Source organism: Sciurus vulgaris, assembly GCF_902686455.1.
Source record: "Sciurus vulgaris genome assembly, chromosome: 16".
Lineage (NCBI taxonomy): Eukaryota > Metazoa > Chordata > Mammalia > Rodentia > Sciuridae > Sciurus > Sciurus vulgaris.
In genome coordinates this window covers 67165486-67188970 of record NC_136477.1, presented here as the reverse complement: position 1 = coordinate 67188970, position 23485 = coordinate 67165486, and the positions used below count along the sequence as shown (strand labels likewise).

General features: G+C 37.5%; 1 protein-coding gene and 1 long non-coding RNA gene across 2 annotated transcripts in view; both read right to left on the bottom strand.

The window, feature by feature from the left end:
* Window positions 1–23485, bottom strand: part of LOC306646639 — a 79697-nt gene that overhangs the window by 14376 nt on the left and 41836 nt on the right. The window contains exons 2-3 of the long non-coding RNA XR_013759912.1: window positions 16175–16301; window positions 5924–6034 (exon numbers count right to left, since the gene is read on the bottom strand). This is a non-coding gene — a long non-coding RNA (uncharacterized lncRNA). The remainder of the gene's footprint in view (window positions 1–5923; window positions 6035–16174; window positions 16302–23485) is intronic.
* On the bottom strand, window positions 20294–21782 carry LOC306645841 (ADP-ribosylation factor-like protein 5A). The gene has a single exon (XM_079113975.1). It carries the CDS (start codon window positions 21559–21561, stop codon window positions 21049–21051), a length of 513 nt encoding a protein of 170 aa, XP_078970101.1. The 5' UTR covers window positions 21562–21782; the 3' UTR covers window positions 20294–21048.

Sequence of the window (23485 nt, the reverse complement as noted above, 5' to 3'; positions counted from 1 at the left end):
TAATGGCAAGGTGGTCAGAACTACAAGGACCCTACAGAAAAGGTAATTCAACAAACATTTGTAACTTGTGTAAGATGTGTCTACCCCATACAGGAAACAGAACTGCCACAATGTACTGTTGTATGTGAGTAATAATGTGCTGTGGGTTGGAAAGGGCAGAACATCACAACCATACACACCTTTTAGATACCTCTTCATTATTGTCGCCTATGCCCCAAACTGGGGTGGCCCTTTGTAAGGGCCATGCACAACATTATATTGAAAGGGGTATAACTGTAACATCTGTACTGGTGTCCAGTAAACCTGTAATTAGTTGCTCATTTAAACACAGGGTTAACTTTGGTCCATTTTCAGTAATAGGTAAACATGTTCCAATGATGGTAGAACCAAATCCTGCATTTTATCTTTTATTTAGGTGTTAGGCAGTAATATAAGGAATCACAATTAATTGAGTGATGGAGGATATTTTGGGGTGATTCAAGGGCAAACCTGAATGTATAGTATAACAGTATACTCAGAATAATTTAATCCAGTAATTATAAATTTTCTTTCTTTAATACTGTGGGAGCAGGGCAAAATTAATCTTTGAGTAGAGGTCTTTGAATTTGGGTAGCAATTTTACAAACTTCCTCAGGGAGACATATTTGAGCATCCTCAGTAATAATCAAATCTATCCCAAAACTCCCTCTAGTGGCATGAAAGGATTTGTGGATGGAGCTTTTGTTGAATCAGAAACATTTGTGAAGGAGACATGCATCTGCAGGTGAAAAAATTTTCCTGTCCTTTCATCCTGGGTCAGGGGGAGACCCATAATTAGGTTTTCTGACACGTCTGTTTTAGATCTGTATTGATGTAGCCCAATGAAATCCTTTATGACAGATTGACTTTTTTATTAGGTCACTTTTGTGTCCCCTTTTTTTTTTTTTTTTTTTCTCTTACAAATATTTTGAAGATGGCTAGGATTTTTATAATTGTAGCAAAATTTATCATTGGGGGATTTAAAGCAGTGGCCAGTAAAGTCACTTGGTGAGTTTCAGTTCCAACATTCTGACATTCCTTTATTAAATTAGAAAGAATAGTAGCCACTTTATGGTAAAGAGATTTCACCAGTTCTTTTCAATCTTGGTTGACATTTCCGTAAGATAATTGCCTGGTCAGAATATTGGCAGGTTCCAAATTGTATATTTGTCTTTTGATAGCTTTAGTCAATCAGTTAACAAAATTAATAAAAGGCTCCTCTGAGGCTTTTTGAATTACAGCAAAGGACTTGGAAGGATCCTGAGTGTTTGGGATCCTTTCTCCATGCTTTAAAAACTAAGGTTCTAATTTGGACAATGGTGGCTACAGGCAACTGAGTTTGTTGTTACAATGTCCCCCTTTGACCCATGCTAAGTGAGTCATCATAATAAATATTGGCAATTCCCTGAGCATTATACTAAACTTGAACATGGGATAAATTAGAGTATTCTTGTGGAAACAATAATTTGGGCAGGAGAAGTAACCATCCTCACCAATGCTATCCAATCACTGAGAACCAAGGCACAACCCATATCTATCAACTCTATCATACTGAGCATGAAATTACTATTAACTCCACCCTCCAACACTATTCTTCTTAATTATTTAAACACAGTAAAAAGCAATTGTTCATATTCTGGATATTTAGCATCATTTTAATCTAATGCAACTGCCAATGTGTGAGTTTCTCACTCAGCATCTGTTTGCCTGAGACATTCAGATAAATGAGACCAGACTGGGGAAGGAGAAGGAGGTGGAAGGGGAGGAGAAGAAAAAACTTCAGTAATAGAGACTACCAGAGAAGTTGGCAGCACTGTCAAGGCTATTTTTGAGATAGCATCATGACACAAATACCAAGCTTGTAACACAGGTATAGGAGCCCACAGTCACTCATGCAGCATTTTACCTATATTTTCCCAATATTTCGGTCTTAAGGATCAATGCTCCAAATACTATGGACAAGAAGAATCTATTTCAGAGAGCAAAGTGGCAAAATCAGCATCAGTTACAGTATGTTTAACCTCACAAAGCAAATAATAAAGTTCACTCCAATGTGTTGCTCCTGCAGCAACAATCCCGAGGATATTTGTTACTGCCTGCAGCAACTATCTCATGGGTATTTATTGGAGGTGGACTGGAAATAAACTACTTCTATTCCTGAGCTGCTTCCTTGCTTGCTTGCTTGTTCCCTAGCTTATAGAGGAAGAGAGGCTTGCTTGATTTTAGAGGAAGAGAGGCTTTGAGAGAAAGAAAAGGCTTTGCTTAGGAGAGAGAGAGGCTTTGCTTAGAGGAAGAGATGGTATGCTTATCAGAGAGGCTACACTTTCAGAGATGCTACTTCTTAGAGTTCTGCTGCTGTTTCTTAGAGGTGCGTCCTACATCCTGCGTCCTAGAGGTGCGTGCTAGAGGTGCATGCTATCAGAGGTGCTTCTTAGTGGTGCGCTCTTAGTTCTCCATTCTGCGATCTGCAATCTGTGTCCTGTGACCTAGAGGAATTCCTTCATTCTGCAACCTGCAACCTGCGACCTGGAGGAATTCTCCTCTGAGGTGAAGAGAATGTCTTATATACCTAAGGCAACCAATCAAGTTAGGATTAGCACAACTGAAGCATGCCGCACGGTACCAATCAAGAAAGAATGAGGAACATCTGTTGACCACTAGCACAAAGGAGACATTAACTAATTAGGAAAGGTAGATCACGCCATGTTAACACTAATTATGCGCCACCTCTTGGCTCCACACCAGCCACCATCTTAGGGCTATCCAAACATGTCTGTGCATATCCCCCTTTTTAGTTTTAAAAAGGTGAAGAAAAGTAACGGATGTGTGATAGCTATCACTACATCTGGATCGACTTTCCCTGTCTTAGGTGTCCACGTGTCCTACTGACATTCTTACCCATCATCGGATAACCAAGAAGCTTATCATCTTGGATCCTCTCTTAGGTTGATATGTCAGCCACACGAGACTTTTCCATCTTTGACTACCAGCTATCCATCTGAGACAACCAAGCATTTCCAGCTTCTAAGGCAGCAAGTGCGTTTACAATAATCCTGTCCCTTTGTTCCTGTAGGCACATCTTACACATGCAGTAAAATGGTAACACAAACAGACATATGAATAAATCTAAGTTTCCCAAACTGAGGTCATGTGTAGCATCCATTTGTCATAAATGACTAGGCAAAAAGCCTTTTACCAACATGAGGGACTAGAGAATGTGTTACACAGGATGAAAACAAGCAGCTTGCTTTACTGAGAAAAAGATGAAAACTGTCTGAATGGCCAAATCAGCCCCATGATTACCCTTATGTAAAGGAACAGGTAAGTTGGTGTAAACTCTAATATGTCCAACAAACAAGGGCTCCCCATGCTCCCACAAAAGCCCCTGCACCTGAAAAAACAATTTGAATGCTGGAGAATGAGGGGCCACAGATCCAGCCACTCCAATCTGGGAATTGCCTGAGCGATGCAATCACTATCAGCAAAAAGATCTGTTGCTCCTTAAACTCTACAAGGGCTATGACAACTGCTTCCATTTTCACCAATTGAGCTGATTTTTGAGATGTATGACAGTATCTTGGTGAATAACTACTGCAGCAGTATCATTAGAAGAAACATTCAGGGCCTTAGAAATAGGTTGTTTTTTATGGGTAGAAAGGATTATGATGAGGAGCCATCTGAACTTGACATTGTTCCCCTCTAAAGTTCTGTACATTTGCAGGCCCTATGCTCCATTTTTTAAATGATTTTGTAAAATCTTGCCCTCAATATCAGTAACTAATCTGCACTTGTTAGCCCAATATTTTCTTTTTCTGCACTTTGGGCAAAGACCTGGGGCACGAAGTGTAACAGATTTTACTGTAGTCATCTCTTGTCTTTTGTTAGGGCATTGTTTCTTTGCTGCTGTGTATATCTGTACATACACTCCAGGATCATGTTGATTTTGTGTGTTTATTGAAGCATATTGGCCTTCTCCTATTAGCATATCAACATTTCTACCAGGAAACTTTCTACTGTGTTTCTGCTAGCAGTTTCAACAGCTATTTCCTGCCACTGAGCTCTCCAATTCAGATACTGTCCTCCAGATAATATTGCTCTGCATAGCTGTTTCCAATCAGTCTTAACTGCCTCTTTAAAGTTTTTCTAATGGTTGAGGTTATCTCTATTTTGGTCCTCAAATACAGGCAGGTTCCACAAATTTTGGGGTTCTTTGTATTAGATTCAGCTCTCTCCTACCTTTTTCCCTTGTTAAGTTTTCACTACCACTCAGTTATTCCTGTTTGGGGTTCTTTGTATTAGATTTAGCTCTTTTGTACTTTTTTCCCTTGTTCTGAGTAATTGTTTTGTAAGTCACTATGTTCTTTTTCCCATCGTGACACCTTGAGCAGCCTTTCCTCTACAAACCCTGGGCTTATTATTGCTAGAGTTTGAATATATGATTGTGCAGTGGTTTCCTTCACTGTTTTGTCTTTTTTGCCCTTTAGCAACTTTTCAATGTTAACTTGCTTATTTTCTAGTTCCTCCCCAGTATCTCCTTCCTCCTCAGAACCTCCTTCCTGCTCTTGACTGCTCCAGCTAACCTCCTCCTCAATCTCTTCTAGCACTTCTCCTTCTTGTAATATATTTTTGTGCCTCCTTTTTGAATTATCCTTTCAGACTGATTCCATGATATTTCCAAACCCGTCTTTTGCTGCTAAATAAGTTTGATACAGGGCGAACAAAGACCACACTAAAAGTAGTACAAACACACAAACAATACAAAATACATGCACTCCAGAGCTCCTTCACTGTCATGTCATTACATTTTAATACATCTTTTTTAACCTTAATCATTTGGGTCTTTGAAATTTCCGACCCCATTTTTTCTTACTATACCTCGCCCTTAAACCGCTCTGACCAGAGACTTCCATGAGGCTCCTACTTTCCCTCACCCTATTCCTGTGAGGCTCCTACTTTCCCTCGCCCTATTCCTGCAAGGCTCCTACTTTTCCTCACCCTATTCCTGCAAGGCTCCTACTTTTCCTCCCCGTATTCCTGTGAGGTTCCTCAGTTTCTCCACTGTGCTGATTTTCCTTTCCCTGTACAGGCCACCATTTGTTGCCACCTGCAGCAACAATCCTGTGGATATTTGTTACTGCCTGCAGCAACAATCTCATGGGTATTTATCGGAGGTGGACTGAAAATAAACTACTTCTATTCCTGAGTTGCTTCCTTGCTTGCTTGCTTGTTCCCTAGCTTATAGAGGAAGAGAGGCTTGCTTGATTTTAGAGGAAGAGAGGCTTTGAGAGAAAGAAAAGGCTTTGCTTAGGAGAGAGAGAGGCTTTGCTTAGAGGAAGAGATGCTACACTTATCAGAGAAGCTACGCTTTCAGAGATGCTACTTCTTAGAGTTCTGCTGCTTCTTAGAGGTGCATCCTACATCCTGCATCCTAAAGGTACATGCTAGAGGTGCATGCTAAAGGCATGTCCTAGAGGTAAATGCTAGAGGTGCATGCTATCAGAGGTGCTTCTTAGTGGTGCGTTCTTAGTTCTCCATTCTGCGATCTGCAATCTGTGTCCTGTGACCTAGAGGAATTCCTTCATTCTGTAATCTGCAGCCTATGACCTAGAGGAATTCTCCTCCGAGGTGAAGAAAAAGTGTTATATACCTAAATCAGCCAATCAGCTTAGGATTAACACAATTGAAGCATGCCCCATGGTACCAATCAAGAAAGAATGAGGAACATCTGTTGACCACTAGCACAAAGGAGACATTAACTAATTAGGCAAAGGTAGATCACGCCATGTTAACACTAATTATGTGCCACCTCTTGGCTCAATGCCAGCCACCATCTTAGGGCTATCCAAACATGTCTCTGCACCAATGATGGTGTTGAAGATCAGACAGGGAATTTCCCATAACGTACCAGTGGGATCTGTAACAGTTGACAAGAGATTCATGTCAAAGCCTATTCCAGGTTGCAAGCTACCCCTTCTCCCATCAACACATCCAGAAGCACTCCTGTTTAGGGCATGAACTGCAAGGGTAAAGGTAAGAAAATGAAGAGGCAAGCACACAGGATGACCTATAGCATGAAATGGCTCCCACATGGGAGAGCCAGTTTTGTTTCATTAGCTACTCCAAAGTTACATCAGGTTACATTGGTGCGGTTAGATATATGCATGTGTAGATCATATAACTTGTTTGCTTCTCAGAGTCAACTAGTACCAAATATTTTTATAAAGACTAAAGGAGAGAGGAATTGCAGAACATTCCTAAGTGAGGAAAACAGAGGGCATTTATCACCCAAAGGGTGTTTTCATTTAAAGGCTTATACTTCTCCATACTTTTGCATGACCTGAATCTCTATAGAAAAGAGTTTAAAATGTGAAGTTATATGAGATAAAACATATTTTAAACTAAAAAATATTAGAAAAGAGGCAAAGTAGAATATTATATAAAGATAAAATGTACCTTTCCTTAAAATAATTCAATAAGAATAGTTATATTTTCAACTCACATCATACTTCCAAGATAAAAAACGGTAAGTTTGAGAAAAGTGAATACACATATAAAAAGAAATGCTATAATACTGGGAGACACCAATTCCAACTTACTGTAAAGAAAAAGTCAAACAAAATGGTAATCACAAAACAGAAGATTTCAAGTAATAATTTAAGCCAATTTGATTTATATACTAAATGTCCTCAGTAGCAAATGGAATATTAAACTGGACAGAAGAAAACAAAGGTTTATACATATAAAAATATCTAAATTATTTTGTAAAAATTATAGAATACCAGTAGAAATCAAAAGTAGAAGTGATGCTCAAAATTCCATGAATATTCTTGAACATTGTTTTGTTCCAGAATTCATTTTTTTTTTTTTTTTTTGTAATGGGGATTGAACTCAGGGGCACTCAGTCATTGAGTCATATCCCCAGCCTTATTTTGTATTTTATTTAGAGACAGGGTCTCACTGAGTTGCTTAGTGACTCACATTTGATGAGGCTGACTTTGAGCCCACGATTCTCCTGCCTCCGCCTCCTGAGCTACTGGGATTACAGGCGTGTGTCACCAAAAGATAAAATTAAAAGACCTTTGTAACTTCAAAGTTATCAAGAGACTCCATGTAAATACCTATCAAACTTCCAATGTTATTTTTTGCAAAAAAAAGAAAAAGAAAAAAAGAAAAGTAAAACATAGTCTAGCAATTTTATGGAATCTCAAAATTGTATGAATATCTCAAAAATAATCAAAATACACAATTGGGGAAGTAAACTTTCATAACTTAAAAACATTAAAATTCACAATATTCAATAGGTAATACTGACATCAAGTTAGAAAGATAGGCATATTGAATTCTAAGTGTAATAAGCCCTTACACACATAGCAAATTGTGATATATTTGCACATCAATATTTGTTACAGTATTATTCAACAGAGCTGCCATGAGGAATCAAATCAAATATTCCTTGAAATTAGTGCAGGAGGCAATTTGGAATATAGAATCCACAGAATATTTTTAAATTAAAAGTTATACATTTTTGAAAAATCTATATTCAATATAAATGTACAGTACATTATATTAACTGAAATAAGTCTATCAAAAACAAGATCATGGCAGAATTCTTCTCATATAAGATACCTAAACAAAACAAAACAAAAACACACAGAATGCTTTCTGAACAGAAATGAGAATTACATAAGTGATGGGAGCAGAAATGAACCTTTATTTACACAGGAATTGATTTACTGATTTTTGAGAGGTAAACTTTCTACAGATATGTTACATAATTTGAATTTACATTACTGAACACTATATTTAGAGAAAAGCATATGTTAGAGAAAGCAACTTTTGTGGTTTTGATCAGACTTAAAAATTTAAAACAACACAAAAAAGATAAAAAGAATTTAAAAAGTGTTTGAAAGCTACTTTAAAGGGCTATGGTTTTCACCCTATAAATGAGAACAAACTCATAAATATGTAGATAAAGGACAGGCATGTAATACCACTACTAAGAATTCTGAGGCAGAAAGATTGCAATTTCAAGGCCATCTTCAATAACTTAGTGAGAACCTCTCTCCAAATATAAATAGAAAGGGGCTGGGGATGTAGTTTATTATTAGAGCACCCTGGATTCTATCCCCATTACATTACCATATAGAAAATTTACATTACTATGTACATAGGTGGGATGAAAAAACAATCCAGAAAAAATATAAAAATCACTTAAAAAGGTGTAATATTTACACAAGTAAGTAAAACCACATATAATGTTGACAATGGAAACAAGGATCAAGCATATCTTAATTTCAACTTATATTGTTCTAATTTAAGAAGTAAGGAAAATTGCAATCTAATTATAAAATATAAATTAAACTAAAACAGAATTAAGTGATGTGAGAAAACTTACTCTACAACATGAAATCTACTCTGAAAGAAAAAAGAAAAAGAAAATTTAACCATCAAAATTATATATAAAGACAGATGTATTATTTTATAAACCCTTCAACATTACTACAATTTGCAACTGTGACTATAGACCCCAAAGAGAATTCATTGTGAATCTTGAATTTTATTTCACAGAAAATCCTTTATAAGTTTTCACAAAGATTTCTGATAAAGGAATTTTAATGAATAAATACATAAGTAATATTATACAAATTGTTTTATTATATAAATTTATTACAATGGTTTAACCTAGATTTCTCCAAAAATGTGATAAGATTTCCTAGAGACCCACAAATAATGGAAGAGCTTTTAGATCATGCTGACATTCTCAAACAAAGGGGTGTTTTGGTGTTTTATTTGAATGAACTGGCACATCACTGGAGAAAAAAGGAAACTTTAAAGAATTTGAAAACATGATAAAAAAAGGGCAGTACATGTTCAATGATAATGAAAAATAAACCTACATTTCTGAAAAATCTTTTCTGCTACATAACTTCCCCACCAACATTTTGAAGATTGGCTTTCTCCTTGACCTTTGGGTCTGTCAACTGTAACCAATGCTTTGTGTAGGCCACAATATTTCACATCACTAAATTATTTTATGCACCAATTATCTAAAGTGAAGGATACATAACACATCAAGAAAGGGAGAGGAGTTTCAAGATGGTGGACTAGAGGGTGGCTGCATTTCATGTTGCTCCAGGACTCAGGATTCAAAAGAGGAGATATTGAGAGACTTGGGACCAACTCAAAGCAGCTGGGTGAGTCTCTCCTGTTGGGGAGGCATCCTGGATGGGGCGGTAGTCCCAGAATGCAGGGAACTTTGTGAAGTAGAGCTGCCTGGAGAGACACCCCTCCCTCTGCTGGAGCAGTGAACTCGGACAACTGGGAGCATCATAGAGGAGGCCGCTCAGAACAGCACTGGGACTCGGAGAAACCACTGGGGCTCCAGTGGCTGCCCAGGGGAGGAGCGGCGAGGAGAGCTGTGTGGACTCAGAGCAACCACTCCTGAACACCGGGGCCTGCCCTGAGGAGGAGGAGGAGGAGCATGGCCACTTGGATTCAGAGTGACTATACCAGAGCTACAGGCAGTTGCCAGAGGAGGAGCTGAGTGGCGAGCTGTTTGGACTCAGACCACTTCTGAACACCGGGGCCTGTCCTGAGGAGTAGGAGGAGGAGGAGGAGGAGAGCGGTGGGTCGTTTGGACTTGAAGTGACTGCATTAGAGCTCCAGGCGGCTGCTCAGAGGAGGAGGTGATTAGTGAGTTGTTTGGACTTAAAGCGACCGCTCCTGAACACAGGGGGGCTGCCTGGAGGAGAAGCATGGTGGGTCGCTTGGTCTCAAGTGGCCACACCAGAGCTCTGGGCGGCTGCCCAGAGGAGGCATGCAGCGGGTGATGTGGATTCAGAGCCACTCAGAGCGACCGCTCCTGAACACTCGGGGGGTTACCTGGAGGAGGAGGAGAAGCGGGGTTGGTCACCTCAACTCGGAGTGATTGCCCAGGGCTACAGGTGGTTGGTGGGATGAGGACGCACGCAGTGAGTTGCTTGGACTCCTAATGACTGCACTGGAACACCGGGCGGCTGTCTGGAGGAAGAGGCATGCGGCAGGTCTCTAGGAATCAGAGCGATTGTACGGGGCCCCAGGTGGCTGCTCAGAGGAGGGGCCTCATAGCCAGGCGATTAGGGGCAGAGCAGGGTCCCAGGATCTAGGAAGCTTCTTGGTGGAAGAGCCGCACAGAGACATGCTTAGGGGCGGAGCGAAGGTTCCAGGACTGTGGGCAGATTCTCTGAGGGGCAGCCTAAGGAGATTCATCTGTGAAGGATGAAGCTCCCAGGCCCAGGAGGTAGGGCCGGGCCCCTGGGAACTTTCCAGAGGAAGGCAGCCCAGTCAAGGCAGTAGCTGTAAATTGAGGGGAACCTCTAGGAGGGAACTGACCAGCGAGACCTCCTCACCGGGTGAGTCTTCCCTGCCAGGTGAGGTTTACCCACAAGGATGGTAAAACCAGAGACACAGGCCCAAACAGGCCTTGCCTTAGCCGGCAGCCTAGTAACCCTTTGGATAACCATTGGTCAACAAGTGGAGGCACCTCTGCCCACTAGCAGGAAAAATACGCCACCTGAAAGCCACCACTCCTAGAGAGGCAGCTTCCTTGTGGAGCACCGCATTATCAACTTCCTCCAAGACTTCAGCCTACTGAAGGCCAAGAGGGGATATATATAGAAATCTTCAGGGACATTCTAAGTCAATAGAGGAAATCTGCAATATCTTTGCAGTTCACTGATACCTGAACAATATGAGAAAACAAGGAAAGAAAATGCCGCAAACAAATCTAGATGCTACATCAATAAAACCCAATGACAGCATGGCAGAAGAAATGACAGAAAAGGAGTTCAGAATGTACAAAATTAAAATGATCAGGGAAGCAAACGATGCGATGAAAGAGCAAATGCACACACTGAATGATGAGATGAAAGAGCAAATGAAGGCATTGAATGATCGCACCAATTGACAGTTAAAAGAGCAAATACAGGAAGCCAAAGATTATTTCAAGAAAGAGTTAGAGATATTGAAAAAAAAAAAAACAAACAGAAATCCTTGACATGAAGGAAACAATAAACCAAATTAAGAACTCCATAGAAAGCATATCCAGTAGGATAAAACACCTGGAAGACAAATCCTCAAACATTGAAGACAAAATACTTAACCTTGAAAACAAAGTTGAACAAACAGAGAAGATGGTAAGAAATCATGAACAGAATCTACAAGAACAATGGGCTATCATGAAAAGGTCAAATTTAAGAATTATTGGGATGGAGGAAGGCCTAGAGAAACAAACCAAAGGAATGAACAATCTATTCAATGAAATAATAACAGAAAATCTCCCAAATCTGAAGAATGAAATGGAAAATCAAGTTCAAGAGGCTTATAGGACTCCAAATATACAAAATTACAACAAACCCACACCAAGGCACATTATAATGAAAATACCTAACATACAAAATAAAGACAGAATTTTAAAGGCTGTGAGAGAAAAGAACCAAATTACATTTGGGGGAAACCAAAACGGATATCAGAAGATTTTTCAATCCAGACCCTAAAAGCCTGGAACAACATTTTTCAAGCCCTGAAAGAAAACGGATGCCAACTAAGAATTTTATACCCAGCAAAACTTACCTTCAAATTTGACGATGAAAAAATCCTTCCATGATAAACAAAAGCTAAAAGAATTTACAAAAAGAAAACCAGCATTACAGAACATTCTCAGCAAAATATTCCATGAGGAAGAGATGAAAAGCAAAGAAGCAAATCAACAAAGGGAGGAATTATCCTAAAAGAATTGTCAAATAAAGGAGGAACCAAGTTGTGTCAAACAAATAAATAATAAAATTTTAAAAATGTACCAAAGACTAGGAAACCAAATTATATCTCAATAATAACCCTGAATGTTAATGGCCTGAATTCATCAATCAAAAGACATAGACTGGCAGATTGGATTAAAAAGAAAGATCCAACAATATGTTGCCCACAAGAGTCTCACCTCATAGAAAAATATACACATACACTAAAAGTGAAAGGAGGGGGAAAAACATATCATGTACATGGACTCAGCAAAAAAGCTGAAGTATCCATCCTCATTTCATATAATGTGGACTTCAAGCCAAAGTTAGTCAGAAGGGATAAAGAAGGTCATTTCATACTGCTTAAGGGAAGCATAAATCAGCAAGATATAACAATCATAAACATCTATGCCCCAAACAGTGGCTCATCCATGTATGTCAAACAAATCCTTCTCAATTTCAGAAACCAAATAGACCATAACACAATAATACTACGTGATTTTAACATGCCTCTCTCACCACTTGATAGATCTTTGAGACAAAAATTGAACAAAGAAACCATAGATCTCAATAACACAATCAATAATTTAGACTTAACAGACATTTATAGAATATACCATCCAACCAAGAGCGAATACACTTTCTTCTCAGCAACACATGGATCCTTCTCTAAAATAGACCATATATTATGCCACAAAGCTACTGTTAGCAAATACAAGAAGATAGAGACACTACTATGTATTCTATCAGATCATAATGGATTGAAGTTAGAAATAAATGAAAGAGTAAAACACAGAAAGTATTCCAACATCTGGAGATTAAACAATATGCTATTATATGATGAATGGATAACAGAAGATATTAGGAAGGAAATTAAAAAATTCTTAGAGGTAAATGAGAACAAAGAAACATCATACCAAAATCTCTGGGACACTATGAAAACAATACTTAGAGGGAAATTTATTTCATGGAGCGCATTCAATTAAAGAAGTAAAACTCAACAAATAAATGACCTAACATTACAGCTCAAAGCCCTAGAAAAAGAAGAACAAAACAGCACCAAAAGTAGTAGAATACAGGAAAGAGTTAAACTCAGAGCTGAAATCAATGAAATTGAAACAAAACAAACAATAAAAAAATTGACAAAATAAATACTTGGTTCTTCGAAAAAAAAAACAAAATTGATAAACCTTTAGCCACACTAACAAAGAGAAGACGAGAGAAAACCCAAATCACTAAAATTCGGAATGAACAAGGAAATATCACAACAGACAGGATTGAAATACAAAACGTAATTAGAAGCTCTTTTGAAAATCTATACTCCAACAAAATAGAAAATTTCAAAGACATCAACAGTTTTCTAGAGACATATGAATTGCCTAAACTGAATGAGAAGGACACACCCAATTTAAATAGACCAATTTCAAGTACTGAAATAGAAGAAGTCATCAAAAGCCTACCAACAAAGAAAAGTCCGGGACCAGATGGGTTCTCAGCTAAGTTCTACAAAACCTTTAAAGAAGAGCTCATTCCAATACTTCTCAAAGTATTCCATAAAATAGAAGAGGAGGGAACCCTCCCAAACTCGTTCTATGAAGCCAATATCACACAGATACCTAAACCAGAGACTCATCACGGAAAGAAAATTTCAGACCAATATCCTTAATGAACATCGACGCAAAAATTCTCAACAAAATTTTAGCAAATTGCATACAAAAACATTAAAAAGATAGTGCACCATGATCAAGTGGGTTTCATCCCAGGGATGCAAGGTTGGTTCAACATCAGGAAATCAATAAACGTAATTCACCATATCAATAGACTTAAAATCAAGAATCACATGATTATTTCAATAGATGCAGAAAAAGCATTTGATAAAATAAAGCACCCCTTCATGGTCAAATCATTGGAAAAAATAGGGATGGGGGAACATTCCTTAACATTTTAAAGACCATTTATTCTAAGCCCATGGCTAATATCATTCTAAATGGTGAAAAACTGAAAGCATTCCCCCTAAAAACTGGAACAAGGCAGGGATGCCCTCTTTCACCACTTCTATTCAACATCGTTCATGAGTCTCTAGCCAGAGCAATTCGACAAACCAAAAAAATTAAAGGGATACGAATTGGAAAAGAAGAACTCAAACTATCCCTGTTCGCTGATGACATGATTATATATTTAGAGGAACCAGGAAATTCCACCAGAAAACTCTTAGAACTCATAAGTGAATTCAGTAAAGTAGCAGGTTACAAGATCAATGCTCTTAAATCCAACGCATTCTTATACATAAGTGATGAATCTTCAGAAAGAGAAATTAGGAAAATTACCCCATTCACAATAGCCTCGAAAAAAATAAAATACTTGGGAATCAATCTCACAAAAGAGGTGAAAGACCTCTACAATGAGAACTACAGAACACTAAAGAAAGAAATTAAAGAAAACCTTAGAAGATGGAAAAATCTCCCATGTTCTTGGATAGGAAGAATTAATATTGTCAAAATGGCCATACTACCTAAAGTGCTATAGAAATTCAATGCAATTCCAATTAAAATCTCAATGACGTACCTTACAGAAATAGAGCAAGCAATTATGAAATTCATCTGGAAGAATAAGAAACCCAGAATAGATAAAGCAATCCTTAGCAGAAAGAATGAAACAGGGGGTATTGCAATACCAGATCTTCAACTATAATACAAACCAATAGTAACAAAAACGGCATTGTATTGGTACCAAAATAGACAGGTAGATCAATGGTACAGAATAGAGGACATGGACACAAACCCAAATAAATACAATTTTCTAATACTAGACAAAGGTGCCAAAAATATGCAATGGAGAAAAGATAGCCTCTTCAACAAATGGTGCTGGGAGAATTGGAAATCCATATGCAACAGATTGAAACTAAATCCATATCTCTCACCATGCACGAAATTAAACTCAAAATGGATTAAGGACCTAGAAATCAGACCAGAGACCCTGCAGATTATAGAAGAAAAAGTAGGTACAAATCTTCAACATGTCGGCTTAGGACCAGACATCCTTAACAGGACTGCCATAGAACAAGAAGTAAAAGGTAGAATCAATAACTGGGATAGATTCAAACTAAAAAGCTTTCTTTCAGCCAAGGAAACTATCAGCAATGCGAAGAAAGAGCCTACAGAGTGGGAGAATATCTTTGCCAAACATACTTCAGATAGAGCCCTAATCTCCAGAATCTATAAAGAACTCAAAAAACTCTACTCCAAGAATTCAAATAATCCAATCAACAAATGGGCTAGGAAATGAATAGGCACTTCACAGAAGAAGATCTACAAGCAATCAACAATCATATGGAAAAATGTTCAACATCTCTAGTAATAAGAGAAATGCAAATCAAAACCACCCTAAGATTCCATCTCACCCCAATTAGAATGGCGATTATCAAGAATACAAGCAACAACAGGTGTTGGCGAGGATGTGGGGAGAAAGGTACACTCATACATTGCTGGTGGGGCTGCAAATTAGTGCAGCCACTCTGGAAAGCAGTGTGGAGATTCCTTAGAAAACTTGGAATGGAACCAGCATTTGACCCAGCTTACCCACTCCTTGGCCTATACCCAAAAGACTTAAATTCAGCATACTACAGAGATACAGCCACAACAATGTTCATAGCTGCTCAATTCACAATAGCCAGACTGTGGAACCAACCTAGATGTCCTTCAATTGATGAATGGATAAAGAGACTGTGGTATATATAAACAATGGAATATTACTCAGTCATAAAGAATGATAAAATTATGGCATTTGCAGGCAAATGGATGAAATTGGAGAATATCATGCTAAGTGAGATAAGCCAATCTCAAAAAGCCAAAGGACGAATGATATCGCTAATAAGTGGATGAGGACTCATAATGGGGTAGGGAAGGGTTAGTTTTAGGGTTAGAGTTAGGGTTAGGGAGGGGGGCAAGTATGGAGGAAGGGGGCACTGTATAGAGGGAAACGAGGGTGGGAGGGGTGGGGAGAAGGGAAAAAATGACAGAATGAATCAAACAACATTACTGAATGTAAATTTATGATTACACAAATGGTATGCCTTTACGCCATGTACAGAGAAACAACATGTATCCCATTTGTTTACAATAAAATAAATATATAAATAAAAATTTAAAAAAAATTTTAAAAGAAAAGAATATATATAAAAGGGAAAAAAAAGAAAGGGAGAGATTAAAGACTAAAAAGAATGTCATTAACATTTTATCGTTACCAAAAAATGCCCTTCTTTCTTGAAAACACAAATATGAAACTCATTCTTACAGAGAAGTTCCCAGAAGATATTCTGAAGGGCAAGCAAATTAAATAATGATAATAATATATCCAGAATATGTAAGGAAAGTTATGCTTACCCAGGAAGACCAAGTTTCTGTAGTTCTCTAACATCACATTTCTATGTAAATTTTTATAAGCAGGCTCCAGGCATTCCCACTCCTCTTCAGTGAAATCAACAGTCACGTCCCTGAATGTCAACAGTTGCTGAAATAGAAATAGGTAAATAAATAGTACATTGACCACATGATCACTCAGTGTTTGAAATGAGAGTTAGAAAGACCCTCATGTGGGTGGGGTAAAGGAAATATAACAGAATGAGACAAAATTCATTACCCTATATACATGTATGATTACACAAATGGTGCGACTCTACTTTGTGTACAACCAGAGAAACAACAGTTGTACCCCTTTTGTGTACAATGAGTCAAAATACATTTTAAAAAAATACCATCATGTAGGTGATGATTTTCTTAAGAATTTTTTTTAAAAAATCAAACTGTAATATATTGTTTTTTTTAAGGGTTGAATGCTGATCTCTTAATTACTAATGCGGTACTTTTAATATTTTTTAAATTTATTTTTATTATAAACAAATGGGATACATATTGTTTCTGTTTGTACATGGAGTAACAGCATACCATTTGCATATTCATAAATTTACATAGAGTAATGATGTTTGATTCATTCCATTATTTTTTTCCTTCCCCCCCACCCCTCCCACCTCTCTTTTCCCTCCTTCCTCCATTTTTGTCCCCCTCCCACCCCCCATTAAGTGTCATCATCTGCTTATCAGTGAGATCATTCCTCTTTTGGGTTTTTGAGATTGGCTTATCTCACTTAACATAATATTCTCCAATTTCATCCATTTGCCTGCAAATGCCATAATTTTATTATTCTTTATAGCCGAGTAATATTCCATTGTGTATATATATACCACAGTTTCTTTATCCATTCATCAATTGAAGGGCATCAAGGTTGGATCCATAGTCTGGCTATTGTGAATTGAGCCCCTATGAACATTGATGTGGCTGTATCTCTGTAGTGTGCTGATTTTAAGTCCTTTGGATATAGGCTGAGGAGTGGGATAGCTGGGTCAAATGGTGGTTCCATTCCAAATTTTCTAAGGAAGCTCCACACTTCTTTCCAGAGTGGCTGCACTAATTTGCAGCCCCACCAGCAATGTATGAGTGTACCTTTTTTCCCCACATCCTCTCCAGCACCTATTGTTGCTTGTGTTCTTGATAATTGCCATTCTACTTGGGGTGAGATGGAATCTTAGTGTAGTTTTGATTTGCATTTCTCTTATTACTAAAGATGTTGAACATTTTCTTCGTATATTTGTTGATTGCTTGTACATCTTCTTCTGTGAAGTGTCTGTTCATTTCCTTAGCCCATTTGTTGATTGGGTTATTTGTATTCTTGGTGTAGAGTTTTTTGAGTTCTTTATATATTCTGGAAATTAGTGCTCTATCTGAAGTATGAGAGGCAAAGATATTCTCCCACTCTGGAGACTCTCTCTTCCCACTGCTGATAGTTTTCTTTGCTGAGAGAAAGCTATTTAGTTTGAATCTATCCCAGTTATTGATTCTTGCTTTTATTTCTTGTACTCTGGGAGTCCTGTTAAGGAAGTCTGATCCTAAGCCAACAAGGTGAAGATTTGAACCTACTTTTTCTTCTATAAGATGCAGGGTCTCTGGTCTGATTTCAAGGTCCTTGATCCATTGTGAGTTGAATTTGGTGCAGGGTGAGAGATAGGGGTTTAGTTTCATTCTGTTGCATATGGATTTCCAGTTTTCCTAGCACCATTTGTTGAAGAGGCTATCTTTTCTCCATTGCATATTTTTGGCACCTTTGTCTAGTATGAGAAAATTGTATTTATTTGGGTTTGTATCCGTGTCCTCTATTCTGTACCATTGATCTACCTGTCTATTTTGGTGTCAATACCATGCTGTTTTTGTTACTATTGCTTTGTATTATAGTTGAAGATCTGGTATTGCGATACCCCCTCTTTCACTCTTCCTACTAAGGATTGCTTTAGCTATTCTGGGTTTCTTATTCTTCCAGATGAATTTCATGATTGCTTGCTCTATTTCTGTAAGGTACGTCATTGGGAATTTAATTGGAATTGCATTGATTCTGTATAGCACTTTTGGTAGTATGGCCGTTTTGACAATATTAATTCTGCCTATCAAAGAACATGGGAGATCTTTCCATCTTCTAAGGTCTTCCTCAATTTCTTTCTTCAGTGTTTTGTAGTTTTCATTGTAGAGATCTTTTACCTCTTTGGCTAGATTGATACCCATGTTTTTTTTTTTTTTTTTTTTTTGAGGCCATTGCAAATGGAGTTGTTTTCCTCATTTCCTTTTCAGCTCTTTCATCGCTTGCATGTTGATTTTATAGCCTGATATTTTGCTGAATTCATTGATGAGGTCTAGAAGGTTTCTGGAGGAGGTTTTTGGATCCTCTAAATATAGAATCATGTCATCTGCAAATAGTGACAGCTTAAGTTCCTCTTTTCCTATTCATATCCCTTTAATTTCTTTAGACTGCCTAATTGCTCTGGCTAGAGTTTCGAGGACAATGTTGAATAGAAGTGGTGAAAGAGGACATTCCTGTCTTGTTTCCATTTTTAAAGGGAATGATTTCAGTTTTTCTCCATTAAGAATGATGTTGGCCATGGGCTTAGCATAAATAGCATTTACAATGTTCAGGTATGTTCCCACTATCCCTATTTTTTCTAGTGTTTTCAGCATAAAGGGTTGTTGTATATTGTCGAACGCTTTTTCTGCATCAATTGAAAAACCATATGATTCTTATCCTTAAGTCTATCAACATGATGGATTATGTTTATTGATTTATGGATGTTAAACCATCCTTGCATTCCAGGAATGAACCCTCCTTGATCGTGGTGCACAATTTTCTTAATATGTTTTTGGATACGGTTTGCCAGTATTTTGTTAAGGATCTTAGCATCTATATTCATCAAGGATATTGGTCTAAAATTTTCTTTCCTTGATGTGTCTTTTCCTGCTTTGCGTATGAGGGTGATATTAGCTTCATAGAATGAGTTCGGTAGGGTACCCTCCTTTTCTATTTCCTGGAATACTTTGAGAAGTATTGGAATGAGTTCTTCTTTGAAAGTCTTGTAGAACTCGGCTAAGAATCCATCTGGTCCTGGGGTTTTCTTGGATGGTAGATTTTTAATGGCTTCTTCTGTTTCATTGCTTGAAATTGATCTATTTAAATAGTGTATGCCCTCCTGGTTCAGTTTGGGAGGAGCATATGTCTCTAGAAATATGTCAATATCTTTGGTACTTTCTTTTTTGTTGGAATACAGATTTTCAAAGTAGCTTCTCATTATGTACTATATCTCAGTAATGTCTGTTGTGATATTTCCTTTCGCATCATGTATTTTAGTAATTTGAGTCTTCTCTCTCCTTCTCTTTGTTAGTGTGGCTAAGGGTTTATCTATTTTGTTTACTTTCTCAAAGAACCAACTTTTTGTTATGTCAATTTTTTTTGATATACAAATAGAGCATATATTTTAACACAGGATAAATCTGTTTACAATTATGACAAAAATACCTTCAATTTTCAGTCATTTAAAAAAAAACCCTAAGCAAATAAAAGGTATTTGGGTCAAGTTATTTCTTAGTACAAATAATATATCATGTCAAACAGTTTTTTAGCCAACAGCATTAAAAATTTTGCCATTATTAATTGTTAAACAATACATTTACATGGTGAAATAAGATATAAGACAACTTACAGAAACAAAAAAACTCAAAAGTATTCCAACTCCTAAAATAAGAAGTAAGAAATCTACAAATTAAAAAATTTAAAATGTTTCTTGGAAAATTTTTATGCCTTACTTGTACTCTCAAATTCACTTGAACTGCTTGACATATATAGTTTAATACTTAAGAAGACTGTAGCTAAATTATTTAATAATATTTATAGAATGTTACCTCTCTGGGTATACATGTTTCACACAATAGTTCTTAATTAAGAACAAATCACTTGATAGTTTTAATCGCAACTTATGATTGACTGATAAATGGATTAACAATCTATTCAGTAATTTAGACCAATACAAGGAATAATCTGATAAATGCTCACTGTGCAATTCTGTCAACTGGTAAAGTCAAGAATTTGACAGATATTTCACTCAGTTAGATTACATGTTTCCATGTGTGTTATGGGTCAACAAAAATAGGTATACAAATGTCAAGCTTTTTCCTGTATCTTTTTTTTGTTTGTTTGTTTTAAAGAGCAGTTCAATGATTTGGTGGGGGGCATTGGTTAGTACAATACAGAGAACAGGAAAAGTATAAAATGGCACTTAACATCAATGCCAGTTCTTATCTCATTAGGGCAATAACTAAGGATATTACCAATTTTTGTGTTATTTCCTTTTCTTTAGAACATAAATCAAAGTCATTAAATTGAACTTGAGGTATATACATAATACATACACAACCTTAAGCAAAATACTTTTTATCATAAGTAACATGACATTTAAAATATTGGAAACAGTATCTGTGCTGATTTGTATTTTGACTTAGGAACAAGAAGAGAACAACATTCAATTAGGCAGGGGTATACTGATAATAAAGCTCTTAAAGTTCAAAACATCTTCCTCTCCCTTTGTACTTACCACAGGCTATACATTGTCCTGAGAGGATTCATTGAGAAAAATTTCAATCACAGCTTTAATAAAGTACTTTGGAAGGAACTAATGAGAAAGCAAATTGGAAGGTGAGACTTCATCTTGTTTTCAAATAAGTGGTCTTAATTTTTCTTCTTATAGAAAAAAATTGAAATCAGTTTATTATAAATATATCTAAACCATTAATTTTTGCAGCTCTCAGGTAAAGTCCAGCACTTTGTTTATGCAAAGTCTATGAGAGGAGGTCAGTAGAGATCATCTAATCTTAAGTCGCGACATCATTCATTCAAGTCCTTGGCATAACCCCTCGCCAGTAAGAGCACAGCATGCCTGGATATGCCACTGATGATCTTTAATAGAAGTTAGCTTCAAGAACTGGGAGATTTCTGCTACACTCATGCATTCTTTAACATCTTGTTTATTAGCAAAAGTCAGTAATCCAGCTTTTCTTAGGTCCTCATGTGCTAACATTTTGTAGACTTCTTCTCTAGTTACAGAAATCCTCTCTCTGTCTGTACTGTCCACAACTACTATTACAAACTCTGTATTAGTATAATAAGTATTCCAGGAAGAATGAAGAGATCCTTGGCCACCAATATCCCACATTAGGAAACATGTATTATTAATCACTATCTCTTCTACATTACTTCCTATCGTAGGGGATGTATGTACAACTTCATTCATAGAAAATTGGTAAAGGATGGTAGTTTTTCCTGCATTATCCAATCCAACAATGATAACTTTGTGCTCCTGGTGATTGAACAGTCTCCATATTCTAGTGAAAAGAATTCCCATTCTCGGGCAGCGGACCCCCTCCAGCCACCCGGGCCGCCTGGCCTCCCCTGGCTCAGGCTAAAGGATAGAGAGGTGCGCTGGAGCCTCCACCTCTGCTGCTGTTGCTGCCGTTCCGGCACTGGCCGCCGGCCTGCTTCCAGGGAACCCGAGGGAGGCCAAAATCCAGGCCGCCCTGCGGTGCACGAGGCCCCGCCGCTGCTGCAGCGGCACTCGCCTGGCTCGCGGACATCGCCGCCGCATTGTCTGCGACGAGCCTCACGGGCCACCATCTTCCCCCAGCTCCTCTGGGGCAGCTGCGGTGGAGCTATGTCAATTTCTTGAATCGTTTCTTTTGTTTCAATTTCATTGATTTCAGCTCTGATTTTAATAACTTCCTATCTTCTACTACTTTTCCTGTTATTCTGTTCTTCTTTTTCTAGGGCTTTGAGCTGTAATGTTAGGTCATTTAATTGTTGACTTTTCATTCTTTTCTGGAATGTGCTCCATGCAATGAATTTTCTTCTGAGTACCGCGTTCATAGTGTCCCAGAGATTTTGATATGTTGTATCATCATTCTCATTGACCACTAAGAATTTTAAGATCTCCCTGATGTTTTTTGTTATAAATGTTTCATTCAATAGCATATTATTTAGTCTCCAAGTGTTGGAGTAATTTCCTTTTTTTAATTTGCCATTGATTTCTACTCTCAGTCAATTATGATCTGATAGAACACAAGGCAGTATCTCTATTTTTTTGCATTTCCTAAGGGCTGCTTTGTGGCATAACATATGGTCTATTTTCGAGAAGGTTCCATGTGCTGCTGAGAAGAAAGTGAATCTGCTCATTGATGGATGGAATATTCTGTATATGTTTATTAAGTCTAGGTTATTGATTGTGTTATTGAGTTCTATGATTTCCTTGTTTGGATTTTGTTTGGAAGATCTATCTAGTGGTGACAGCGGTGCGTTAAAGTGTCCCAGAATTATTGTGTTGTGGTCTATGTGATTCTTGAAATTGAGAAGGATTTGTTTGATGTACAGGGATGCACAATTGTTTGGATCATAGATAGTTACTATTGTTATGTCTTCATGATTTATGGTTCCCTTAAGCAGTATGAAATGTCCTTTTTTATCCCTTCTGACTAACTTTGGCTTGAAGTCCACTTTATCTGATATAAGGATGGAAACCCCTGCTGTTTTACTGGTCCATGTGCGTGGTAGGTTTTTTCCCATCCTTTCACCTTTAGTCTGTGGATGTCTTTTTCTATGAGATGAGTCTCTTGCAGGCAGCATATTGTGGGGTCTTTCTTTTTAATCCATTCTGCCAGTCTATGTCTTTTGATTGATGAGTTTAGGCCATTAATGTTCAGGGTTATTATTAAGAAATGATTTGTATTCCCAGTCATTTGGCTTATTTTTGGTTTTTAAGTTGGCTTGGTTTCTCCTTTGAGTGGTTTTCCTCTAAGGTAGTTCCTCCCTTTGCTGACCTCCATTGTAGTTTTTCATTTCCTCCTCATGAAATATTTTGTTAAGAACATTCTGTAGTGTAGGCTTTCTATTTGTAAATTCTTTTAACTTTTGTTTATCACGGAAGGATTTTATTTCATCTTCAAATCTGAAGGTTAGTTTTGCTGGGTATAGGATTCTTGGTTGGCAACCATGTTCTTTCAGAGCTTGAAATATATTGTTCCAGGCCCTTCTTGCTTTTAGAGTCTGGGTTGAGAAGTCTGCTGTTATCCATATTGGTCTCCTCCTATATGTAATCTGATGCTTCTCTCTCGTGGCCTTCAAAATCCTATCTTTATTTTAAATGTTAGGCATTTTCATTATAATGTGCCTTGGTGTGGATCTGTTGTGATTCTGTGCATTTGGTGTTCTGTAAGCCTCTTGTATTTGAATTTCCATTTCATTCTTCAGGTTTGGGGAATTTTCTGATATTATTTCAT